Genomic DNA, 26,278 nt, shown 5'->3' on the forward strand with positions numbered 1-26,278 from the left:
GAATGAGCTTGAGCTTTCAATACAAAGTAATTGAAAGCAGGTGCCTGTAAGAAAACACAGAGGGCCAGTACACGAAGTCCATCATGTCCAGGGTCCAGCTAGTAAAGACAGTCATAGAATGAACCCCCACATAAAACCCTTCATCTAGTAGAGCAGTACAATAGCTGCATTGAAGGCGGGAGCCCCCACTGTTCCCCACAAGGACCATGACAAAAACCTCCTGGCAATTTACGGCTTACAAAGACTCCAAGTGGGCGCACAATAAAATCCTGCAGCAGCATTCGATATAATTTGTCGTTTCATTTTGTAGGAGCTACCAGAAACACAGAAAGTATTAAACACTTCATTGAATTTAGGAAAAATTCAATATGGTGTACGAGATTTGATAAAAACATACAGTATCTGCATTCAGACACGGTTTGCCTTTGAACTGCTATCTCACAGACACCCATGCTTTGAAAAGAAGAAGAAAAACAACAGCCCATGAAATTGCATGTCCCTAAACAGCCTCAGATTATATCAGCATCTGCGTCAGTTGGATAAAGAAAGAAAGAAAGAAAAAGAAAGAAAGAAAGAAAGAACGAACGAACGAACGAACGAACGAACGAACGAACAACTACTTCTTGTCTATCCTAGTTTCAGTTTGTGGATATTAAACATGTCCTGACCTGCTGCTCTGGCTGCTTGGTTTCGTTTAATTCAGGTGAAAGTACGAGGCAAGAATGTGCTCTGACGGATTGACAGCGAGGACGAGAGATGCCTTCCTGGTTTCCTGTAGTTTCTCTCTTTAAATGAGGCAGAGTGCAGCTTGGCTCAAATATCCACAGTCATTCCAAGATGGGTCAAAGCTTCCCAGTCAGCTGATTTGAATCTATTCAACATTAATGCAAGTTTTCCCCAGCCTGCGAGTGGGCGATATAGGCAAGTCCAGCCTCACCGGCTGACTTCATTTGCTTGTGGTTTGATTTTGACTAATGTCCGTGTCAAGTGATAGAATCTAATCAGAAGCCTACAGGGCCCCTTCTGTTTGAGCCTTTTCAGAGCAAGAAACAAGCTCGAACACGATTGCAGTCAACTCCCACTGACGGCAACATATGCAGGCCATAACTGTAGAAAACAAACAGAAAAGACTGCATGTCCTACTCGGACGGTGCTATGACAGCTCGTTATTAGTATTACTGGTTTAGATTAAAACCACTGTCAGTAGCTGTTGAGCTCCTGTCACGCCTCAACACACAAAATCAAACTCCACCGATGTGAAATTGAAAATTATCCCTCTAAACAACAACCCACATTCAGGAAGTCCAGACCTCCACCTCATTTCCTCAGCACAGTGAGGTGACCTTAAAGTCAGGAGGGCAGCCAGCAGGATTAGTGAACTTCCATCGCACATACGACTAATATGGTGCGTAAGACTGTGGGAATACCGCAATTACCCAACGCAAACATTCACAGACGGATCGGAAACTGCGTCTGGGCAGACTCTGGCGTCTGAATATACAGACGAGGAGGAAATTAAACAACACACAAATTCAAATTTTCATCTGCTTTGCATTTCCTCTCGGTTAAGCTTTCGCTAACGTTCAATAAACACTCAGTGTAGATTACATTTTAGAGGACGACTAATGAAATCTCAAGGTCAGTGTGGGGTTTTTTTGTGTTAGGGAAGTAGGAGAAGGGACATGGGAGGAAGCTTGGAGGCTCCCTACTCACCTATGAAGGGGATGGAGGCCAGAGAGTCATCCTCTAGTGGGAGGGGAGCAAGGTTTCCATTTGGTTTGCCTGAGGCTACATCTCCTGTGGAACCGGGAGCTGGGGCTGAGTCTTTGGGATCAGGAGAAAACAAAGAGGGTTCTAGCCCATCCAAAGGCAGGGCATAGTGAGGGTGACGCATACCCTGGACATTCCTCCGCCCCGTGGGGGGTTTCTGCCTCATCACCACTTCCTGGGTCTGTGCCACCAATTCAGCCTGCCCTTCCACTGCCCCTCGTTCCCTCTCGTGGTTTGTTGGCCTGTACCCTCTGTCCTGGGATTCAGGCGTGGCGGAGGCAACTGGAGTTGTGGTGGAGGCAGTGGGAGGTGCTGGCGTCCCCTCTGGAGGGCTGGTTTTAGGTACTGGGTTCCAGTTTAAGTGGGGGCCAGAGTATGAAGGGTCCCTGAACGAATGAGCCTGCTGCAGGATGCGGCCTGTTTTGCGGTAAAAAGATGGGCTGTAGCTACGGTAGCCCACCGGCAGGTCGTCCACGCTCTGTCCAGGAGGAAGCCGCCTGCTCTGAGTGGGCGCCGGCTGTGGCTGGGTGTGGGTCTGTGGGTGGTGTTTAGAGGTTGGCTGTGACTGCCGGGACACTTGAGGAGCTTGCGCTGCGCTAAAATGGTTGCCCTGCCTGTGGTAAGCGTCAGTCCTCGGGGGAGGCTTGGGGGCCTGCTGGAGCCACGCGGGCCTGTCAATCCGAGGCGAGACCAGTCCAGCTGCTCCTCGGTCCAACATCTCTAACGAGCGACCATGGTGGTCGTAGAGGGCGAGCAAATTTTCAGAGCGTGTTCGAGTATAGTTAGTGGCAGTGTGGTCTCCGTAGGACCAGTATGGCTCCCCTTGGGGTCCGGGTCCTGACTGCTGAAGTAAGAGCAGAGTGTCCTGGGAGGCGCTGTGTGGCCAGCCATCTGTACGCTGCTGCTGCCTCCTTGATTCACTGAGCCGGTCTTGTGAGTAGCTCCGATGGCGGGTCTGCATCTTGCGTACTGAGCGATCCGGCTGCTGGTTGTAGTACCAGTCAGAGAGGGCCTGCTGGCAGCGGTCACTGCGGCTGTGGCTGACCTGTGGCTGAGGGGGACTGGTCCAGGCTGAGCTGGACTTGCGTGGCTGAGCCTGTGAAGAACTGGCACCATGGTGGTTGGGGTAGTGAACTTGTAGCGGGCTGGACAAAGGGCCTCCGGAGGAGGAAGACGAAGAGTAGGAGCGTCCCCTAATCTGGCCCTGAGGCTGCTGGCTGGTCATACCGTACTGGATCTCCTCTGTGCGGTGGGCTGGACTGCTGTGACCCACACCACCGGGCTCGCCTGGCCGCCCCTCCTGCCAGCTGGCGGGGCTGCACACAGCAGATCGGTTGTCCAAGGGTGATGAGGGGCTGGAAGAACCTGGCCAGCGACTCCAGTTATCCAGCTGGTTCTGGCCCATGGGGGATGAGAGGGGAGCTCCAGAAACCGACGTCGTCTTGGAGCGTGGGTAACATAGGGGGGGTGGCGGCGGAAGGTTTTCAGCTCCCCCAGCGTACGGTTCATTACCCGTCAGGTAGGCATCCTGGGAGTACGCCTAGAGAAAGGAGGGAAGATGGAGGAACCGTGAGAACAGACGTGACAGGAAGAAATGAGAAATTACAAAGGTAGGTAGGTAGGTGTGTGTCTGTGTGCGCCTGTGTGTGTATGTGTGGAATGAGAAGTTTAAATAAAAATGGTCTCTTCCTGTAAACAAGTTTGACAACGGCACAGTGTCGTGCTGCTTTACACACAACAACAGCCTGAAAGGGGAAGCTTCTGAGTTATTGCCACAGTTTGTCCCCGAGGCCTCGGCTCTCCACACAAACACAAACTAGCTACCAAACTGGAAGAATTCCCCCGAGAAAAAGCCACAACACTCACCGCACTGCAGCTAGCTATAAATACAAAAGTATCCTCTAATGTTATCTAAACAAATACAAAACACACACACACTTTGCTGCTTTAGGAGAATCCAAATGTAAATAACTAGCTTTAAATTACCCGATCATTTCAGGAATCGGCCACACTGCCATATTTAAACCAAAAACACACCTACTTCCAGTTATTTTTAAACTCGCATGACAAAGACATTTTAAATCAGTTTGACACTTTTAAAGGTTTACCTAATGAAACGTTTAGGCTGTCCAACAGAATCCAGAGCCTTTCCACAGCTTGTGCGTTAAGACCGAAGCCACACAAGCAGAAAAAGAAGAGCTCACTAACACCGCGGATGCGACAGCTCTGCAGCTAAAACATTCTGCTCTTCATTTTGTACCGCGTCCTCGTCCTAAAACATCCAGACTTTAACTTCTTTTCTTTTCCTTTGTATTTGTGACTTTTCTATCTGCTCTATCGACTTGTTTCTGCCTCTCTCAGATCTTTCCAAACTCCCTCTCTCCTCCTCCTCATCTTACTCCACCCTGTGGGAGTGTGGAGGGAGGTGCGCGGGATTGGTGAGGTCATGCTAGGAATGCAGCAAAGACAGGCGTAGCAGCGAGGGGAGGAGCGAGACAACAGAGGAGGGGGTTTATAATATTAAGACACGGCAGGACGCTTGGAAGGAGAGGGCGGTTTGGGGCATTTCTGGGAGGAACGGTGATGTTTCTGCATCTGTGAGAAAGACCAGTTAAATCAGCTCATCTGGTGTTTGTGTGTGTTGACGAGTTGCTCCAGGTTAATGGGAGGGGCATTTAACGATGCATGTTGGATCTTGTGGAAGAGCAACCTGTGGAGCGATAAAAATGTGTTTTACGGAACATGGGTGTGTGAGCGACAACCGAGTTTTTGGGTTGGTTTTTTTTTCCCCAAGCACAAACTTTGACAGATACCAGTGGTTTTAAATGATCATGTGTTGTAATCTAAACACAGAGCGGAGAGCCTGTGAGTCACTCTGCAACCAGTCTAACAAAATCTTGAAATTCTTCAACAGTGACGCTGTGAATCATCTCTGCAGACTTCTGCAGTGTCCTAAAATAATGCATGTAATATGTGTGGGTTTATTTTGTGTGTGTATTTGAGGTGGGGGTGGGGGTGGGGTAAAATATGTGTGAAAAATCTCATACTCACACTTACCAACTGAAGCACATCTTCATCCTTTGGCATAATGGAGAGCTCCAACACGCTCTCACTGCAGGACACGTGCGACAAAAAAGAGACAAGAGCAAGAATAAGACTTCAGAGGCAACATTTGTACCTGTGGATTGTTATAGCTAAAATAAAAATACAATAAAATCAAATACAAAAGAAACCTTAAAAAAACTCCAGCTATTCTTAAACGAATACCAGTTAGGAATGCACTGATTTGAGCAGGAGGATAATGAATCAGTTCCATCGGGTAATCTGAACTGAGGTATGTCACTTGATGTTTCATACCTTCCATTAAAACTCATAATATGCAGCAAAAGACTAACAAACTACGTGAAAGGCAGAAAGCCAATCAGAATAGTTGGTTGTTGGGATTTTTTAGTTAATGTTTTTTTTGCCCTTGTGTGAATTTTTAGCATTTAGACTGATGAAATTATGTTATTTAAAAAAACAAACACCTGTGGCCCAGTTAAACAAGTATATTTGTAAAGGTGAAGTCACGCACTCCCTCCTACATTACATTTGGGCCATTAGATATGATTTGGATGCGTCGCATTGATCTGTCATGAGGTTATTCTCATATCTCAGGGTGAAACAAGCTATTCCTGTTGCTGCCTAGCTCGGCTTATAGCCAGATGGTAAGCTGGCAAGCATGAAGATATACACGAGTCAGTGCACATATCTCCACTTTTTGTGTCACTCTCCTATGACTTCTCTCACAGGACAATAAATCAACACTTAAAAGGCTCTGAAGGGGCTCACAGGAAGGGATTCTTACCTGTTCTGAATGAGGGCGATCACCTGTGAGTACGTCTTTCCTAGAATACTTTCTCCATTCACTTTCACCAGACGATCCCCTGCACAGCATGGACAGATTGTCATATTATATCACTAATACATTTGAGAACAATGAATCAGTAAACTCTGACCTTTAAAGCAAGAGGAAATGATAAAGAAAATGGGTAAGGGGTAAATTCCCTGAAGGCAGACATCAAAATAATAATGACCCGGAGTGAAAAATAAGTAGTGAACTTTTTGAATAATTGACTCTGGGCTGTCTAAAGTCAGCAAAACCAAAACCACATTAAGCAAATCACCTGTATTGGGTGGCATCAAAAGCCAGCTTGAACTTAATCTCACACTTTTTCACTTCATGTGGTGTTCTATGTCTTAAAGGCAAAAAAGTACATCAATAAAATTAAAATAGCTTTCAAGCATAAAGAACAGGTATGTTTAGAACAGCTCAGCTTTTGTGAACCAAGGCCTTGAGGAAAGGCGTCCGATAACTACCTGCTCAAATTTTATATGCATTTGCGGTTACTTTATGCAAGCTGAAACACATACGCGGTGCTCGCAGGGCGTGTGTTTGCATACGTTTGAGGTAGCGTGCAACTCCGTGGATGCGTCAGTTTGCGTTAAATCAAGCTGGTGCTTTAACACCGAGTACTGGTTTGCTCTGCTGTCACAGAAATACACAAGAGGAAAACCTCACACACACTGAGCTCTCGTTCTGTAATAACTCTCGTCTCCTTTGTTTTTATTGTTAGTCAACTTCTCTCTGCATGCTCGTGCAGCGTCACGTGACCTGCACGCAGAACAGATTTCCAATGCAAATCGAGGCGTCCTCACTCCTGCACAACGTGTTCCTTTTACCTGTGCACAGGCCTGCCTGATGGGCCGGACCCTTTTCTCTCACGTTCTTCACAAATATAGTGTCCATTGGCTCCAACTGACCTTTCTGAAACCCTGAATGACAACATGAAAAGAGGGGATGCGCAAAGATCAGGACATAGACAGATTCAGTTAATGCACAAGGAAAGAAAAAGAAATCCACATGTGGGTATGAACGTTGTTACACATGAACATTTACCATTATATAATATTATATAATATTATTAATCATCCAAATATTGTAAACAATAGTCAAATAGTAAATAATAGTAAAATAACATAGATAAAATGCCATTCTGTATTGGAGGTGCACAGTACAACAATCCATTAGTTTACATTTTTTGCATGAACTCATTTGGGTAAATTCACATGCATATCTAAGCAGACATGACATTGATATACAGATGTACTCTCTGATGTATTTGTTTTGCGATTACTTCATGAATATCACCTGGGAGTCCACGCCAGGCTGGTTGTTTGATAAGCGCTACACCCACAAATCTTTCAGAAGCGCCGAGTAAAGCTGCAGGCTCAAACAAATCTGTTCCCCTTCTGCTGCGCTACACCTACGAACAGTTACTGCTGACACTTTCTACCAGCGCCCATCAGATATTTGTTAAGGGTTTGTTTTTGACACGAGCGACGTGGCTCCACAGTGTAGTTGTTTACGCGTTCACCTCACGAGTGAAAACTCCCTCGTCAGGTGAATCCCGGGAGAAGGCACAAATGCCTCGTGGGTTGTGTTAGGAAGAGCATCTCCTGTTGAATTCTTCCAATTCACATATGCAGAGCTACCTTCTGTCCCAACCCCGAGTGAACCAGGTAGCAGCTGAAAGTAGCACTTTTTCAGACGAGTAAATACGTCCATGAGCATCTAACTCAGAGGTTGTCAGACTGTGGGTTGCAAAAGTAAGGTAAATTTTTTTCAGGGAAAATAAATAAGAGTTTGCTTATACTACTGCATGTTTATTTATGTAAAATTAAATTTCTTATTGATATTTATTGATAAATATTCACACTTTTTTCAGCATCTCAAGTCAAGAAAACTAGAAAAAGCTGGAGAACCAGAAGTCTAACTGCAGGTGGATTTTTAGATGTAGTACTGGATAGCGTCCTGTAGGTGGCGCATAAAGGCTGCAGAGCAGGCGAGACATGAGGGAAGTACAGTAGGGTCTTGCCTCAATTACATCATCATTATCCCTATCCCTGTAGTAAGCTTTAACTGGAGCACTAATAAAAGACTGAGAAGGCAAAAAATAGAGGCAGCTCACCCTTTCCGTTACCGTTCTCCTCATCCTGCAAACAGAAAGACAGAATTACACATATTAGAGCAAATTTAAAGCGTAAAATTCCTGTAAGAGACATTTATTGTTGTCCTAGTAATTACAAACACATTTGCTGAGATGGTCTTTGGCCGCGTTTAAGAAGTTCTAGATGAGAGAGATCTGATAGCGAGGGGTAAACTTTTCCACATGCACAGAAAGGTCGACATGTGATGCAACGCAAGCGCTGAGCTTTAAAAAAAAAAGGTTTTACTTTTGGAAATGTGGGAAAAGTTGCTACTTCAGACACTGTCACAAAATTGACCATATACAAAGATTTGCAGGACGGAAACTGGCTGTGCCACATGGAAAATTTTGCAACCAATAATAAAGTGCTTTTTTTTTCATGCCCATTCAGCATTCAACTTTTAGACAAAACTGAGGGGAAAAACAAAAGCTATCACTACTTTTCCAGGCAGGAATGCTACCAAGTGATGATTCGGGGTTTACATCATGTAGTAGAAAGGCCTCATACAGGGCCCTCATACTCCTGATTTAAACACAGACACTTCAGCAGCATACGGCTTCTAACTTTGGCCACAGTTCTCAACCCCAGGTGACCTTTTTCTGAACAGAAACCAAAATGTGGAAGGATAAGATCAACTGTTTACAGCTTTCCCTCACGTGTCGGTGACTTCACTGACAATTTATGCCAAACCTCCTGACACCGACCTGTTTGTTTTCATGAGCTCTTAATGTTGCAGATCCAGCACAGACACTGACTATCTGGTTTGACAATCTGCAGGTGCTCATGACATCACACACACAGCGAGTAAATAAAGGCGGGGACAGTGAGAAACGAGGTGGTGAGATCTGATAGCTGCAGGTTCTCTGATCACCTTCACACACACACACGCACAGACACACACACACACTAAGCTGAGTGGACAGTTTGTGGGCAGGGGCACAGTGGGCTGACTGCTGCCGGGCTTTATCCTGCGCTGAGTGGGCTCATTCCGGGCTCTGCAGACAATGGTGGAGGGTTTAGAGGCAGAGAAAGGATAGCTGCCGACCCCAGAATAGAACTCATAGCTGGGGACACTCACCACCCGGCCAGTCCTAATTTCACCACATCCGGAAGGAGATGGGAAGAGGTGGACACAAAAGTCTATGCTAGGGATTCTATACATCTGGAAAATTACTCATCCCTTAATTTATGCGGATGTCTGGCACTGGATTGAAAAGACTCTAAACCTACACAAAAATGCATCCGTATCCATCCTGTTGCTCACAAGGTACATCCCAGTTTTCAGTGATAATAAAACAGCAATTCTTCACTGTATCATCACACTAATAACGTGTTACTTTAATGTAATGTAACACACTTTTGGTCCAAAATTCAGTATTAAGATCAAAGTTACTGGACGGATAGTTATCTGGGGAGGTTCTCAGTCATCCAGGTCATGGAAGTCCGAGGAAAGCGACTGAACTTTGACCTCTCGATCCAAGAAACTTCTCCTTGATCAAATGGTTATGCAGGTACATAAACCCTTCCAAAAACAGTCTCCTCAGTTCCCAGTTCAACGGTGGCAAATATGTGCATTGCTTGGAATTTATTGCTCGTAAGGAAAGAAATGTGACAGCAATGTGCAAAATGTGCCGAGAAACACAAGGCTGGTAGCTAAAGACCACAGACCACCCAAATGTCTCCTCAGAATGAGTGAATTTTGACCAGGTAACAAAAGCAGAGCTGTTTTTCACATCTTCTACTACAGGCTTCAGGATATAATAAATAATAAAAGGAGCTAGCATCTAAAAATAGATCCAGTGTATGTCCTCCCTATCTGAATGAGTACTTTTGTTTATTTCAGCTTATATGTATGGCAATAGCATGACTGCTGTATGCTGTAACTCAGTAACAAGTACTTTGACACTACACAGCGTAAATAAGCAAAGAAATTAAGTAACAAAGAAATCTGTGGTACTGTAGTTACTTCTTTTTTTAGTTCACTTCATTTCACATTAAATAAAATATTGTTTTTTTCCAAAGTGAATAAAAATCAAGTTACATCCTAATAAGAGGAAGTGTCAAGAGAAGGTTGTGAAGACGCTGAAGGGTCCTGTTAGAACCACGACCCAGACGACCTGTGGACCTATAAATCGAGAGCATGAATGAGTCACAGACCCTGTGAATCTGTACTAATTGGACACTAAGAGGTTAATTTGGGAGGTTTCCATGAAGCCTCTTCAGATAAGAACAGAAAGATCTGTGAGTCTAATTGTCCAAAAAACAACATGTGATCCCTTCTGAGGCAGAGGAGACAAGGGCAGAAATGAGGCAAAGGCCAGCAGTGGGCCTATTGTCTAGGGCTGGCATGGTACGGCCCGGCTGCCAGTGAGTGGTACCAGGATAAGACAACAGATCCCATTCAATTCGTGTTCCTATCAGCAGCTGCTAGATGGTGGGGTGGTATAAAAATAATAGAGGCCTTGTTTCAGCTGGCTCACCCCACCCCAGCCTCCACATCCCTCAATTTCACATCTGGAGACGTTTGCCCCCACACCTCAAACAGCTAAATAACCACTCGGGCTCATTTCCCAACACCAGAACAAGCCTGAATTCACCAGGGACAAAAACAGGCCTGTGAAACAAACAGGAGTAAAATGAAGGTGTTTTTTTTAATTCCTCAAAGTAATAAAATCTAAGCCCCGGTCCTTGTTCTGTCTCCAGATCTTGTGCCTCTCTACCTCTAACAGCTCGGTTTCTTCGTCTTCTGCTGTCTCTAATCACCCAGGCTTGTTTTCTCCCTTTGTCTTTGTGTACATTTTTTGCTCCGCTCAACCTCGCTGACCCGCAGCCACAGTATGATTGGCTTTATCTCTGAGCTCAAATTGGCTCTCTCCTGAGTTCAGCGAGTTAAAGCTAAGGCCTTCGAAACCCCTTTAAATGCCAGCTAGGATGAAATGGAGACCATGTGTACTATAAAAACAAACACAAAGTACTTTGTGACACTAAGCCCTGAAGCACAACTGGTATTTTTATAACATAATTCAACACTTTTAAACACCTTTAACATTTAAGGCATTTTCTAGTGTTTCAGGGACCTGCAGACATCTGTGACTCTCACCTTGAGGTTAGTGTGCAAAGCGGATTCTGGAGGATAAACGATGAAGTGGCGTAATGTGAAACCGAAACCCTGGGAGTTCTTATGGAGGACCAGCGTCCGGGGACCCTTCCAGCCCATGCCGACCCCCTCCCTTCCCGGCCGGGTCGCCATGGGCGGCCGAGGGTTGTCACCGGCTGAGGAGAAACCATCCCTCCGCCCCTTAGCCTGTAAACACAAAGAGATCTGGTTAAAAACATTACCCCCAGCAGGAAAAGCAATTTTATACGAAATGACTGCAATTTGTCATTTAGTAAGCTGGAATATTTGCTTCTAATAAGATTTACGGGCATCAGAAATGTCAGCAATATCAGTTCTTTCCCATTATTCGTACCAACACTCCAGAAAAACCTGCAGTTGTCCAGATTTATGGCTCACTGGAGAAGCACAAGGTGCCTCTGTACTCAGTGACATTAACTCCGCCGCTGCCGGACCGCTCATTAGCAGCTTCCTTGTGAAGTCCTGTCTGCTAGCCTCTGCATGCCACCCAGCCTCAGAACAATAGTCAATAAACACACCTGGGGGAGGGCAGGGGGGACTATCAGGAAGAGGCCATATCTAGACGGGGCCAAGCGGGAAATGCGGGTATCACCCAGTTCAGACTACAGTGACCTTGGTCTTATTATAGGGAGAGAAGATCCAGGGACTCTGAGCGTGGAGAATAAAGGCAGATTTTCAGCACAGCTCTCTAAATTTCTCATTCCTGCTGCCGAGTAAATAAGTCCGGCAAGCTCAGCTGACAGACACACGTGAGAACTATCACCCGCCTGCTGCCCCATCGACCCACATCTGTCAGTCAAACACAATCACCTGACCAAACAGGCAGGAGTGGGAGCGAGGGAGAGAAGGAAGAAGGGAATCTGAGTGCCAGCTCACAGCTTAAGTCTGCTGCACACATCAAGTCACTGCAAAACTTTTCTTAGTAAAACTGAACTCCCTGCACTCTCACACTCTCCCAAACTTAAATTAAAACACTGTAATGACTAGTCCGACCAAGTCAGCCCGGTCTTTCAGTCACCGTGCCGTGCTTTATTTTGTTTAAAGCTGCAATCTTCTGCATACTGATGGTAAAAATAACTTCTTAGCATCTTACTGATGGATGCTACAGCATAAAAATGCAATGCACTGCAGACAAAAATAACATTTTTAACAGTTTCAGAAAGACAGATTATAAACAGTCGGATCATTTTTCTTCTTAGTAAATGATCATTTAGACAAAAAAAGACATTGATTTGTTTTTCATTAACTAAAGATGAGGGCTGACACTGATACGAGCAAACCAGGAGCTGCACGGGGATCTTAAATCACATTGCGCACATTTTTACGCCTACGCACTGTTTTGGTTAAATCAACGATGAGCTCAGGAGGACACCATATTAAATGATGACATTTTATCTAATCCTACTTGAAGATTAGATTAGATTAGACGAAGTAAATGATGACAGAGGTAAAGGTTGCCCAAATAAGTTCGTACACTGGTTAAATGCTAACGTCATACACTCTGAGAAAGGCTACAGGAGTCTATTAAAAGTAAATGTGATCCACCTCTCACCTACTAACTGTTACATTAATGCACAAAACTGTCAACGGATACAAACAAGTACCACCTGCTTGACCGCCTTCACATTCACCTGGATTTTGCACATTTACTAAGGCATGCGGCAACTGCTGCTGTGATTTGGCACAATATAAATGAAACTGAATAGAATATACATTTTTAATTTGTGCTATAAGCCTTTAAAACCCTGCAACAACAGAATTTTTACTCCCCACACAGAATCTTCAGCACATTTGAACTAATTTAATGACTAACAAAAACATCTGTATACTGGATGTTTTACTTATCTTATGATGTTTTTTCCACAGGTTTTATTGATTTAATATGGGATGAACACCCCTGTCAAAGGTCACTTTGTGACATGCCATTACAGCCCCAAAGATACAATAAAGGGTAGGGCTGTTCGATATAACGATATATATCGGATGACGATCTATCGTTTCATTTTACGCTATCTTTTGTTTCGTGGTGTCGCAAAATAAACTGTTTACGGCAATATTTTTTCATCGTTTTGATGGTCACGATAGTGGCTATATTAATTTCTTAAAGTTCTCTCTTTCTCTTATATTTAATATAACCACACTACTGACGGACAAGCACCTGTTTTGTCATTAGCAACAACGAAGGTAAAACCATCACGTGTCCGCTTGTTTATGTTCCACATAAACCTTTCACAATAAAGCTCAAGATCCTGTTGAGACTTTTCAAAATAAACTGAATCACGTGAAAGAGCAGATTATTTACGGATGAGAAGTAAAAAAAAGAGCCGCCAGGTACTAAAAAATAAACCTTAGACTCAAACGTTAGAACAGGCTTTTCCCCGCAGCACGCCGTGTAATAAATACTCACAAAGAAAACGGCGGCCGTTACAACTTATGTCTAAAAATGTATCGTTTCATGCATCGGTTAAAACACTCCAGCTACATGCCGCGCAGCTGGAAACACTCCCCGCAAGTCGAGCTGCCCGAGATTCACAGAATTTACAGAAAATGTTACATTTTTGTGATTTATATCGTTATCGGGACGATAGAGTTTTGGTCTAATAAAGGGACTTATTTTATGAGTGTACAAGCCATGAATCAACAGAGGCCACAGATGTCATTTTAGGTGTGATTTGATGTGCATGTCACTTGATATGAAAAATTAGTGAATGCTCTGAGATTCAGATTACTCAAACCACACTGAGATATGAGTCAGTGTGCCCTTAAAAGTCGAAATCCTAAACTGTTTTGCGCGTCTTCAGATTCTGTGATTGTGTATGTTGCATACATGTTTTCGTGTCAGTGGGTTAGTATTTCTAGACCACATCATCTAGATGCACACCCCACATTCCGCTTCCTGTCCTCCCGATAAACATGCTTACACACAAGCACAATAACGCGCACAGGCCTGTCCTGGCAAATCTCCGCATGGCCACAGAACAACAGGAAGTGGCAGGCTTGAGGCAGGAAGTGGGGCAGCACTGTGGGGCGGGATAACCCTACAAATATAACCACGGAGAGTTATGGAGGCACTTCCATTCTTCACCCCTCTTTCTCCTTCCTTCCAACCTCTCCTCCCTTCCACCTCTTCTTCCTCTCTCTCCACTTCTATTCTTGCAATGGAAACCTGGCTCTGCCGACATTTACCGCACATGTTCTTTTCCTCTAATTTCACATTCCATCGAGGGAAAAAAAAGAAACCAAAAAATAAGTTTGCACTTATAGGCTACTTTCAGAAACATCAAGATGTTTGCTGGTTAAAACGCTTAAACTTAAAAGTACGAATATAATTTTGATTAATCTTGGCTATTTTCCAAACGATCACAAAAGATTATTTTGGAAGATATGATGTGCACGTTTCACAGACTGTGATATCCATAGATTCTCAAAGCTGGATCTTTAGTCTGGCAGTCTAAACAATGTAAAATAACCCTTCTATTTTCTTAGAGAGGCATGCAGCGAGGCCTATTATGTGAGCCGCATAAAGAGGTGCGTGAGGAAGGCAGGGGAGTGCTTGGAGTGTCAAATTAAAATGATAAAGAAAAAGAAAAGGCCAGGAAAGAAAAAAAAGAGGAAATGAAAGAGCAACGGGGTGAAAGGAGGAAGAGACAGAGTGAATTCCTTGGAGGGCGCGGGTTGATTTTGGACAAGTTGAAACACACACCAGCAACTGGCACAGGAGGGGCGGGAGCACAGATAGAGTGAATGAGACGAGAAGGATGAGGAGAGAAGGAGACGCAGAAGGAGGAGTATCGGGCCCCAGCGAGGGACAGGCTCCAGCACGCCGGTTTCGACCACATGGCCCCTCCCGGCGCTGAGAATACTGAACCCTGTGATTACCCAAAACACACAGGGTCTGCCTGGGTCTCTGAGCCAGGAGGACAGTTTCCCACTCTGCAGCTCTGGACTGTGTGGGCTGTGTTTCTGCTCGGCCATTCTGCCGAATCTAGACTCAACCTTTTCCCCCTAAAACAAGACGAACCCCCTCTCATGCCCTCTGAGCATGATTCGACCAGTTTCCTCTGCCACCGCTACCAAAATAAAATTAAAAAACAGTTTAAGCTTGCTGACAGGCCTCTCCGGGACAGGACATTCGGTTTAACCAACAAGGAACTTGGAAAATTGTATCTGCGGTTTTGCAGTCTAATCTTGACTTCCTACGCAGGCTGGAAGCACAGACGAGGGAAACCTCGCTCCTGTTTTGCTGAGAAAAGAAGACATTTGGTATTTCCTGCCCTGCAAGTGGGAACTTAAACTGTTTCACATTGTTTTCGCCAAAAGAAGTATTACCTGCTGAGGCTGATTAGCAAATAAACTTCAGCGAGTACAGAGAACTGAAGAATCCTGTTATCACCTGTAGATGATGTCATTAAAAAAAGAGTAAAAAAAATGCTTCATTGGAAACAACTGAATATGCAGAAAAGCTTGTAATGTCACACCACAGCTTCCTCCTTTGAGTGAATGTTTAGTGGGTAAAGTGGTGTGCTTTGCCAACACACAGCAGCAGCAGCCGGCTCTTCCCCGAGGACATTTTCCTCCTGATTTCAATTAAGAACCATATAATTAAGATGAAGGACTGATAAGACAAGAAAGGAGCAGCTCAAGGACAACATAGCATGCTGCATCTATAAAATCCAGAGGAAATGTTTGATGTTTAAATTGCGGCGCCAAAATTTTAGAGCCCCATCAGCTTTATTAGAGAATAAAAACGCTATAAATAAACAGCGGGGGTGGTAATCTCCCCTGAAATCCCGTAATAAAGGATTTTTGAGTCTTAAGAGGCTTTTCTAGGACATGACAATATTGTAAAGCTGACGGCATAATCGTCGGGAACAGCGTACGTGTAGGGTAGCACACGTCCACACAGACACACACTCTTGTCCTCGCTCCATCCAGAGGTAAAGCAGTTCAGAGGAATGCAGTGACTGTCAGGGAGCCCGGCTCCTGCTAAAACCCCAGCAGGACAGAACAATAATGCTCTTTTAAACAGCTGAGAGCTGCAACCTGTTTGAAAAGTGGAGCTTTGCGGCTGTTACAAATGCTGACGAGCCTTTAATCCCGATGGTCATAGCTGTCTGCGTCCGCAGCCCGGAGCCGAGCTGCCAAGAGGGAACAGGAGAGGGGACGGCGCGAAAAAAAGCCAAACCATCTCATCCTGATAATTCCTGGACTCACCGGCCACACACAGAGAGCGCTCCCCCACCTCTGCACCTCCACGAGCATCCTATGTCTCACAAATGTGTGACGTGCACGTGAATATCCACCTTTACTCTCTTAAGGAAGCCGGCGGATTCTGTAATTTATATAACAATATGTTTAAGGGGCCATACTTGCGAACGTGTGTGAATGCAGAATGTTTGCTGAAAAACCAGTCCAGCCCCACAGTCCAGTCCAGTTCAACCAGGCCAGCAGGTGATGATGCAATGTCTGTTAAACAGGGTTTTTTTCTGTTGAATAGCAAAACATGCCTATTTGTCCAAGTGAAACCTGCATCACTGGTAGCAGTGAAGTTCATTTAAGCTATTTTAATTCAATCCAAGGCCTAGAATCATTTCCAGGAGGAGCGGTTTTAGAATAACTTTTACAGCATGACTTGATAGCTGAGTGGGCAGCAGCACATGGCAGTTAGTCTGTGACGTGGGTTTAAATCTGACCAGGGACTTTTTATCCTCGCTGCCTCGACTTTTTGCTTTAGCAAAGAGGTGAAAGTGCAACAAAACACTGCACTTTATCACACTTTTACATGACAGATTTTCACCTTTACAATTCGTGAGGGTGTTGCGGTCGTGCCGGCAGCTGAACGTAAAGAAAAAAAATGCAAAAAGAATTGAATGCGCCAATCCTGTGATCCCTCAAACGCAATAAATCTCAACGATAATAAAGCAGAACAAGATACCAGACATATGATGTGCCAGAGAGATAATAGAAGTGCATATTTCAACTTAAAGTAACAGATAGAGACAGCTAGGTGCAACTGCTCTTCCTCCCCCTCTCCTAAAATGTAAACAGTGTACAGTGTCTGTTTGTCCCAGCTGTGTCCGTACAGCCTCTCCTTTTCCTCCCCCCACACTTACATTCCTCATTATGGCATTTTTTAAACTGTGTCAATGAGTCTGGGGGAAGCGGATGATGAGAACCATTAAAAAAAAAAAAAGCAGTGAAAAAAGATGTGATATTCCACATAAATGATCACGGTTAAATGAGGAAGTAATGGCCTGAATTCTGAGGGCATTTGGGACTTGGGGGTGGGGATGCACAGCTGTACAACTGCATGACACCTCGATCAAAGTGGTACTTAGAAGCCACCTTAAACTGTGCTTAGCCAGTAATTAGCTCCTAGGAGGAAGAAAAGGGTCAATATGCAAGCCATTCCTAATCCAATGGATGGAAAACGTGAGTAAGCTGGGAAATATTTTTATTTGCTAAATGTAGCTTATCTGATCTTAAATTCATAATTCTAAGTATATTTTTGTTCAGAATTAACAAGTCCACAACAAATTCAATAATCCGGTGTGTACGTGGTCTTTGCAGGCCAACTGCAGCTAAAAGCCACCTTGACTGTAGGTAAAAACTACACTTTCTTAATTATATTGATCCACTCAAAGAAGTCTAAACAAAGTGTGCCTGCCAAAACAAAAGAGCCTGAAGGCAACACAGGCATTTCTCCAGAAACTTTAAAGAATCTACCAACAGCTGAGGGGTTAACCGGCTCCAAACAATGAGTACAGTTACAGAGAAGCATTGCTGACATGCATGACTAATTGCACACAGCGGTTTCTGGAGAGTATTGCTGATATCATTGTTTGCTGTGTTAATTCTGGAGAACCACAAAAGTCACCACGAGCACGACAAAAAACATCTCCGATGTCTTGGAGTGTAAAGTGGCCGAGGATTTAGCAGGAAGTATGTTAAATAAGCAATCTGGTCAATTCATTTGACAACAGAAAAATTTATGAGAAACTATTCAAACAAGCAATGTACAGTTTTAACTGATAAATCTTATTTTTAAAAACAGATAAAACAGGAAATTCCTACAAATTTCACATCTTGCTATTAGAAGCTGTGATGGGGATCAATACATTGTTGGAAATCCTCATCAAGTTATCTAGCTAAAGCATTTAATTTGGACTCAACTTGTCATTTAACAGCAGCCACTGACTGATGCTTTTAGCCACAGTCACCACATCTTAACGTTAGATGGGTGAAGACCAGTGACCCCTTCTTACCCTGGGCTGATGAGAGCTCTGGCTGTGCCCAATAGGCATGGCAGGTGGCGAAGTGGGTGGCTCCGAGGTCGTGCCTCCACGTAGAACCGCCAGCCAAATGCAACGAGGTTCAGGGGAGCTGCAGTCCACCCCCACCGGGTTCTGGAAGCTCCAGTCAGACCCGGCTGGCGCAGGACACGGGAGCATAGCAGCGGGCATCGGAGCGCTGAGTTTGGTCAGATCCGCATCGCTCGCCACCAACATGGGCTGCACACACTCAAGCACCAACACAAAGTCCTGGACGGTGTCCAGACACAGACCTACAATCGAGCCAAGACAGGGTGGCTGCTTTTAGTGTCTTCCGATTCTCCAGTCATTTAACTTCACGCCTCCTGGCTCCAGTCCATTGCTGCTGCTGCTGAGCCTCGGGAAAGTTTAATCCAACAAGTTACACATCACAGCCTGACGCTCCTGACCTCCATCGGTCAGCTCTCCAAGACCCTCATCCGCACTATTGGGGGGTTCAAACCAGAGGAAGAAAAAGGCAGCAGATAGAGGAGTGTGTGTGTGATGCAGGGATCAGAGGTAGGTCTGGTTTCACTACAGACACACACACAGAGACCAACTGACAGCAGCCCTCCTGTCGGTGTCCAGTGATGTTCTGCATTCAAAGCCACTCTGTCCACCCCCCAAAACACACAACTGCTGTCCCAGAGGGCTGGATCTTCTGTCTCTCCTCCCTCCCACTGCCCCCACTCTCTCCTTTCACCCTCCCTCTCTACCTCTAGTGCCAGACAAACTTCATCTCTCTCTCATCTTAATCCCGAATGTTTACTTTATCACAGCGACCATCAGCTACTCGATCTGTTGCTTTTCTGTTGCTTCTCCTCTTTTGCTTTCTCTTTAGTCCTTGTTTTTGTTACTCGGACTGTATCCAGACAGTTACTGACTCCTTCCACATGAACCGGTCTGACTGTCATCAGTAAACAAACACCTGTGCACTGTAAAGCGGAACTCTTGAAGCCATACGTCGGGAAAAACCGAGAGCGGGTCAGCTGTTAACAGTCCAGGTGAAGAGATCTCCTGTAGGGTTGCTGCTGGTAGGTTAAATCCACGTTGGATCCTTCCTGTGCTGCACGTGTGCTGCACATATGTGTGTGTGAGCGACACAAACACAGTGACAGAGCTTTGGTCCAGCTGCTAAACTCCACAAAAGCCAGCCCTGCCTCCACCGCCTCCCCTCCACTCAAAGGGGAGAGAAAAGAGAAAGAGGCCAATTTGCAGCACAAAGAGAGAGGAAAAAAAACATTTGCGGCTGCTATGCTTAGTCTTCTACTCCCTTTTTCTTATAGTTAGGAGGGGAAAACACAGAGGAGGGAGAATGATAATGAGAGAACATGGAAAAAAGCTGCCAAAGACAGAGAAGGAGAGCAACGGGCGCTGCTGTGGTTGTAAAAGCTCTGAAAATAACACGGTCGCTACTGGATGTCAATATGACCTCTTTGTCAAGCCTATACTCCCACTCTCACGTGCAGACACACTCCTTCCCAGAGGATCCACCCATATACAACACAGTGACACCTAAAAACCACTAAATCAGTCAGGGGTGAGTTCTCACCAAACAGCCAGGCGTCCAGGGTACGTGCGAGAGCGGCAGACAGGTAACCATGTTGTTGTTACAGACAGCCAACGTTCCCCTCCGGTTGTCGTCACTGTTAACCTGCCGAGCATCCGTTACCGATGAGGTTAGACAGGTTTCACCTGCCGAACAGCGGGGCAAGTTCCAACTCGACTGGAGAAGGCCGTCATCCGCAAAAAACACCGTACCCTCTGGATATGTCGCACTATGCCAACAAGAACACACACTGCAGGCTTTGATAGTTTATACTCACTGAGGAGGTGATAAATTAACGAGTCTGTTACTTTCACAGGCAGAAACATACCCAAAGAAGAGTGAATAATAGTGGCGTGTCCAATAAAAGTACCAAAAAATATAAAACACAGTTAATATAAAATATGAACTCAAAGTGTTTTGGTGTCATCTAGCACTTTAATATGATATCCTGCGTTTCTCTTCCGTGTGGGTCACTTTTTCTTTTTTTTGTTAATCTTGTGCAAACACACAAGGATGTATACATGTGCGTTAGGAAAATATGTTACATTTACTCCAGGAAGTTAAGATATTGTGCAACGTGAGGCTGCAAATGCAAGGCTGAAAAATGAAGCAAATCTGGAAAGGCTAAAGATACTTCCTTAACTGTGAAGTTAACGTCTCCCTTCTCTACATCTCTACTTACCAATTTAAATTTCATTATGGTGTAAAATTATGCAACATTGAGTGACAGGACAACAGTCAGTCAAAGTCTACACGCCAGTTTTGGTGAATGAAATTCAAGCAGTTTAGTTTCTGTGCATCATTCTTTCACAAGTATCTGTGTGATGCTAATCGCTTTGCTAATCAAGCTAGCTACGCTCTCATCCAGATGTGATCACTTCGAGATCCCTGCAGTGGTCCTGCGTTCAATACAACCATGTTTTATGCGCAGTCTGTGGGATCAGTCATTGAATGATGTAAAGAGTAATTTATTTACAATAAAACTGATTTACATTATGGGAGATCTTTGATCAAGAGTCCAGAATGTTATAATTGGCCTGCAGTCACCCACATATCACTCGCAGGCCATGCTCTTCATGTTCTCACTTTTGCATTACAGCAAACATTGGAAAGGCTTTAAAAAGCTTTTTTTATTAATAAGCTCCATGTATTTATACACAGCATGCAAACATCTGATCTTGTTCAATTTTTTGCATGTTAGCAACAGGCCTATTAAAGCAGCAAGGCGCTTGCACTGCATGACTGATATGCATCCTTAATAGTTGCTTCTAATTCGTACGTCATCATAATAACGAACCTCATTTTTATGGGCGTCACACATTTTCTATTTTTCTACTTCCAAGAGTTACATAGTGGCTCTTTTAATGATCTTTCCTGCAAAAATAACAAACTACATTGAGGTGGATCCACACCTCACTTTATCCCCAGTTAGTTTATTGAGTCAGTAGACTTTCACTTACACACACAGGCACACACACACACACAGAAACCAGTTACATGTGAATACAAAAGGCTGGTTTTCTTGTGCACATGCATACACACAAGCACATGCCACATGTCCCACTGAGTCACTGCTGAGTATAAATACACTAGGCTATGTAATTATGGTTCCACTTAAAGTCAGAAGGCTGTGGCTGTAGGGGGGTTTGTCTTCTCTCTGTGGTTCAGACCAGAGCTTCGGGTTCAATGCACCACCCGGAACCGCCCTGCTGGATCACCATGGGGAGGTCCGATTCATCACCAGGAGGGGGAGATGCGAGAGAAAGAAAAAGCCAGACGGGGATTTAAAATCTGCATCCATTTCAAAGCGGCAGCCCTGAGGTGGGATTTCATATGGCACTTTTTACAATAACAGTTAGTTTTAGTGAGGCGGGAGGAGTGCCTAATTTGGAAACAAAAGGTTTCTGGCTGTCTCACACCCTCTCTTTCTCTCGGTCACCCTTTCATGAACCATGACGGCACTTACAAAAACAGGAGGTTAAGTGAGAAAAAAAGAGAGATGGCTGGCAAAAGAAAAATGAAAATAAAGGCATTGAGTTACAGTTTATCTGATGTGAGCCACACGTGAGGAGCTCGAACAAAAGCACATGGTCTACTGGTTAGCCGAAACATGCCCGAGCAGGCAGACATCACCTGCATATGGGCTTAATTTAAATCATAACAGCATACCTTTTTTTATCTAACTTGTAACGATTTGAATGCTCAGTAAACAGCACTCGAGGTTTTTTCTTCCCCCCAGTTTCTTTTAGATCTTAACCTGGGAGCGCAAAACTCCTGGAAATGTCAGGAAATCAAAGCCCGACATGCACCGCAGCTCTCAGAGGAGCGACGTCTCTGCCCCTCACTGCTCTCCGACAACAAACACATCTGTGGAAAGTGAAAACTGCCCGCTGGTGTAAGGGACAGATTAGTCTGGCGATATGTTTTAATCCCTCTCATAGTCGGATCATGACAGTGAGCCAACCGATTAACACACAGTGGCCTCCCTACCCTTTTTGTTTTCCCCACTGCAGCTTCCTCGCAAGGCAAAACAAAAGTCTGTCTCTTCTCTGCTGCATCTACAAAACAGAGCTGTGATGAGGAGAAAAAAAGCAAGAAAGAGCAGAGTGAAGCCATTCAGAGTGCTGACTGAGCGCTTGGTTGGCCTGTCGCTAACAAACCGCGCTGCAGACACAACCGTAGGGTGTCTTCTCTAAACACAGGCTGCAAGAAAAGGCACAAAAAGGGTCAGAAAAGGACAGACGGGGTTTGATGCTTACAATGACTGACACAACAAAGACAATACATAGATAAAGAACTTTAATATCATTATAATCTGACGTCTGGAAACCCTTGAGGAAAATCCCGTCGCCTCTGGTGAGACAAACTCCGGTGACACAAACTCCGGTGACACACTCAACATGTGCCAGGAAAGGCGATAAAGGAGCCCACATGAGTTATCTGTGTCATCACACTGGAAACTAAGGAATGATTCAGATTTTACCACAAATATATGCCCGATGCACCGCCACGGTTACCAAGCTCCGAGGGGGTCCCCCAAGATGAGTAACAAACAAATCAAAGCCACACTTTTTCCTTAAACAAAGCTGTTTGTCTTTTCCATTTTCCCACCAAGAATTGGGGACTTTTGTTTTTGCCTTTGTGCTTTAAGAAAACATTTAAAAGAGTGTTCACAAAGCGGCTGTGAAAAACTTTTCTGTGCCTCAGTATTTCTTAGGTTTAACTAAATATAATCGACAGTTATGAAACATGAGGCTATTTTAATAAAAGAATGAGTGAATAAAAGTTTTGTTAGAGCACATTTCACATGTAGCGGTTCAATAATTGGCTCTAGATGGCATCAGCATGGAGTCGATTTCTCCGTCTAGACAGACATTAAGCGTAATCTGCTGAAGTGGATTGTACAAAAGCAAGCGCTTGTGTGAAAAAAGGGGATGTAGCTGTTTTAAGATGGTTAATTTTAACTTTAATCTCCAGTAAATCCCCATGCCATGGAACCTATAGGCCTTTGTAACAGCATTCATGATGTAGTGAGCAGACAGCAGACACTAGAGGGCAGCTGCAACCCAGGGTCTAAAAGCAGATGGGTGGGGGGAAAAGCCCAGAAGGCACTGGGCCGCAGGGGATAGAGCAAAGGGTGATGAGCTACAAGTAAATGTAAAGTTTTACAACAATAGGTGGCATGAGTGTGTGCCCAGGGCGAGGAAGTGCAAGAAGCCGACCTATAAGCCGTTATCTGCGATTCGTGGTTGTAAATGAGTTACAAATGGATAAGCTCGGGGTGGGAGACTGTGGCTGGACATTAGGGAGGTCACACCTGTTGTGGTCTCTGTTGTGCGAAGCTCTGAGACGATAGCAGGTGCAGAGCGAGACGAAACGTGCAAGGGTCAGATATCTAATCAACACACAGCTGAGGTGGTACCGGGGTGGTCTAACCCTCCCTGACTGGCCAGAGGACTTTTACAACAACAACAACAACAACAATGCATGACTCAAATCTGCAAACCAGAAGAAGCGTCTTCTGTGTTAAACCCACTGCATTATGCATGTACTCCACATGACATCAGCCCAAGTGAGCTGGCTGAGAACTGAAATATCAACTCTTTAGTCACCTTTTCCCGCCCACTCACTCACACACTTAAGATATTATTAGCTCCATGAAGCTAATAATGTACAAGAAGTCTGTAATTACTGATATGAGTCAAGCTTTTAATCTGAACCGACATTACACTGCTTTAAAAACAGGCCACAAAAAGATTATTTCTATAATTAACCAGGTTAAGATTAATGTCTGTTTAGTCCCGAAAATAGTAAAAAAACATTGATGCCCAACAGCGTGAAATCTGAAGCTGTGGTGTATCATAACGGAAGTCTTACAAAACCTGCCAAACCAGTGAATCTTTGGCTTTCAGTGTTATAGCATGTCACTCTTTTACTGCAGTGTTAATCAACAATCATTCGGCTGGCTTAACACATCAGATAAGTTGATAGTAACAACACAATCTCAATTAGGGACCTAAATCACAGGTAATCATTTAGCACTGATAATAACTTCTTAAATCATTTAACTAGGTGGACTAGGACTCCAGCTTCCCAAATGTGACAATCTGCTCCTTTTCACAAGAATTGATTCATTAATTCAATTTATATGATTCATTCATATAACCCATTTTTTGGAAATTATAACACAAAAAATGTGCCTATTGTGCTACTTCTGCCACAAGGGAACGCTGGGATACATGAGTCAGCCCGCCGGCCTACAAAGCATCTACGTGGACAAAAATGCCCGATACAGAGCAGGAAGCAGAACACGAAAGGGTGGGGGCTTTGACAGATGTTGGAGAGCGAACACCGGGGTAAAGGGGGGGAAACTTGGAGGGAATAAAAAATGAGGACAGAGAGTGATCTAAAGCAGAAGCAAGAGTCAGGAAGTTGAAGAGAGCAGATGGAGAGGAGACAGGAGAGGACGATTTAAACATCTGGGCTCAGACAGCGGTGGCGCAGGCGCGTATTTACGCAGAGACGCACTCTAAATACCTCCTCTATTGTTTCATTTAAATAACGCAGCACATAAACGACGACAGTCCAGACTGCACGGCTGGAGGCTAAACCACAAAAATGTCACTTCTTTGCTCAATCAAGCTAATTAAAGGCTAAGAAATGAATCCATTAACAGACAGTCTGCTGACAAATGATTAAACACACTAAGAGATGTGTAAGTGAGTGTTGAGAATAATCTATCCTATGGATTTTTGCCCTGTTTTCCAACTCGCGTTCCAAAAACGTGCACATCACCTCTTCTTTTAACAGAATTCTGGGATTGCTTGGGAAGAGAGGTGTACTCTTTAAAGCAAATAAATACTCAAGAGTTTGGGGACTCCTCTAGTATAGATTTTTTAAATAAGTCGTCAAATTCTGCTAATGAGTAACAGGTTTGGGTTGCAGGCAGGCAAACTGAGCACATGGACAATATCTTGGTATTGTCTTGAAAAGCATGCTGGCGGAATTGCAGCATGTATGTATCATTCAGCATTAATGCTGCCTTCACAGATGTGCAAGTAAGCCATGAAAACCCCTAAAAATAATCTCAGGCACACAGTAAGTGTCACTGTTTCTGAGTGTGTTTGAATTGCATCGCTTACGATAAAAGAACCAACTATTCATTGACATGGTTTTCAAAAATGCTCCTGGATCTATAAAATGATTTTCCTGTAAACAGCCTGAATATCAAAACCATCCACAGGCAGTTTACAAGATTCAGATTATCTGAATCTTTATTTAATCCCCATATATAGTTGTGTGAATGCCTCTTAAGTCTTCCACAGTGATGAACTTCTCCTCCAATTACATGTAACGTCCTCAGCTCCACTGGGATGATCTTCTTCATGTTGTTGGCCGGTGTTTTGTTTTAACATGACACAATCTTTGCAGGCTTTTGCTCTCCCCGTCTGAACTTTGTTGGACGGGCTTTCTGGAAGCAAATTCAAAAAGTTTCAACATCTGATAGTGTCGCATTTATACTTCTCAAATTTAATGGGTGGGTCTCTCGTGGCTATAAATTTTTCATAGCAAGGAGAGACCCGCAGGCCATATTGCATGGGATCAAACCTGGATGTATGAAGGAAAAGATGGTTTCTATTTGTGCATGTGATAAAGAGCGATGAAGCATACAGGCAAAACACACACACACACACACACACACACACACACACACACACACACACACACACACACACACACACTATGACGTACACTAAGTGGAGAGACGGTGCTCCACTTTAACCTAATTAACGAGAAGTGGCTCCTCTAGTCGACTGCATGTTTTATGTTCAGGTCACTTCGATAATAAAACGGAACTAAAATGAAGAAGAAGCTTCGTCTCTTACTGGATATTTCATGCATGCATTAACAGTTTAACTTTTTGTGTCCGCTTATTTTTAGTGAAGGGTGAGAGGGAATGGCATGTTAAATAGATGATAATTA

At 44.3% G+C, this 26,278-nt stretch overlaps 1 protein-coding gene across 17 annotated transcripts in view; it reads right to left on the minus strand.

Moving 5' to 3' along the window:
• arhgap23a (Rho GTPase activating protein 23a) overlaps window positions 1-26,278 on the minus strand; it is a 69,979-nt gene that overhangs the window by 16,020 nt on the left and 27,681 nt on the right. For 7 of the 17 annotated variants that reach the window (XM_082529893.1, XM_082529908.1, XM_082529905.1 and 4 more), the window contains exons 1-7: window positions 18,202-18,561; window positions 10,901-11,104; window positions 7,782-7,806; window positions 6,493-6,585; window positions 5,618-5,696; window positions 4,822-4,882; window positions 1,714-3,310 (exon numbers count right to left, since the gene is read on the minus strand). In XM_082529893.1, coding sequence (XP_082386019.1) covers window positions 1,714-3,310; window positions 4,822-4,882; window positions 5,618-5,696; window positions 6,493-6,585; window positions 7,782-7,806; window positions 10,901-11,104; window positions 18,202-18,444 — 2,302 coding nt within the window. In that variant the 5' untranslated portion in view covers window positions 18,445-18,561. Of the gene's footprint in view, window positions 1-1,713; window positions 3,311-3,878; window positions 4,192-4,821; window positions 4,883-5,617; window positions 5,697-6,492; window positions 6,586-7,781; window positions 7,807-10,900; window positions 11,105-12,543; window positions 12,598-13,094; window positions 13,366-18,201; window positions 18,562-19,798; window positions 20,076-26,278 lie in introns of those variants that run through there. The other 10 variants (XM_082529898.1, XM_082529896.1, XM_082529906.1 and 7 more) reach the window with 6 other exon arrangements.

Source organism: Aulonocara stuartgranti (genome assembly GCF_965226115.1).
Source record: "Aulonocara stuartgranti genome assembly, chromosome: 4".
Classification (NCBI taxonomy): Eukaryota; Metazoa; Chordata; class Actinopteri; order Cichliformes; family Cichlidae; genus Aulonocara; species Aulonocara stuartgranti.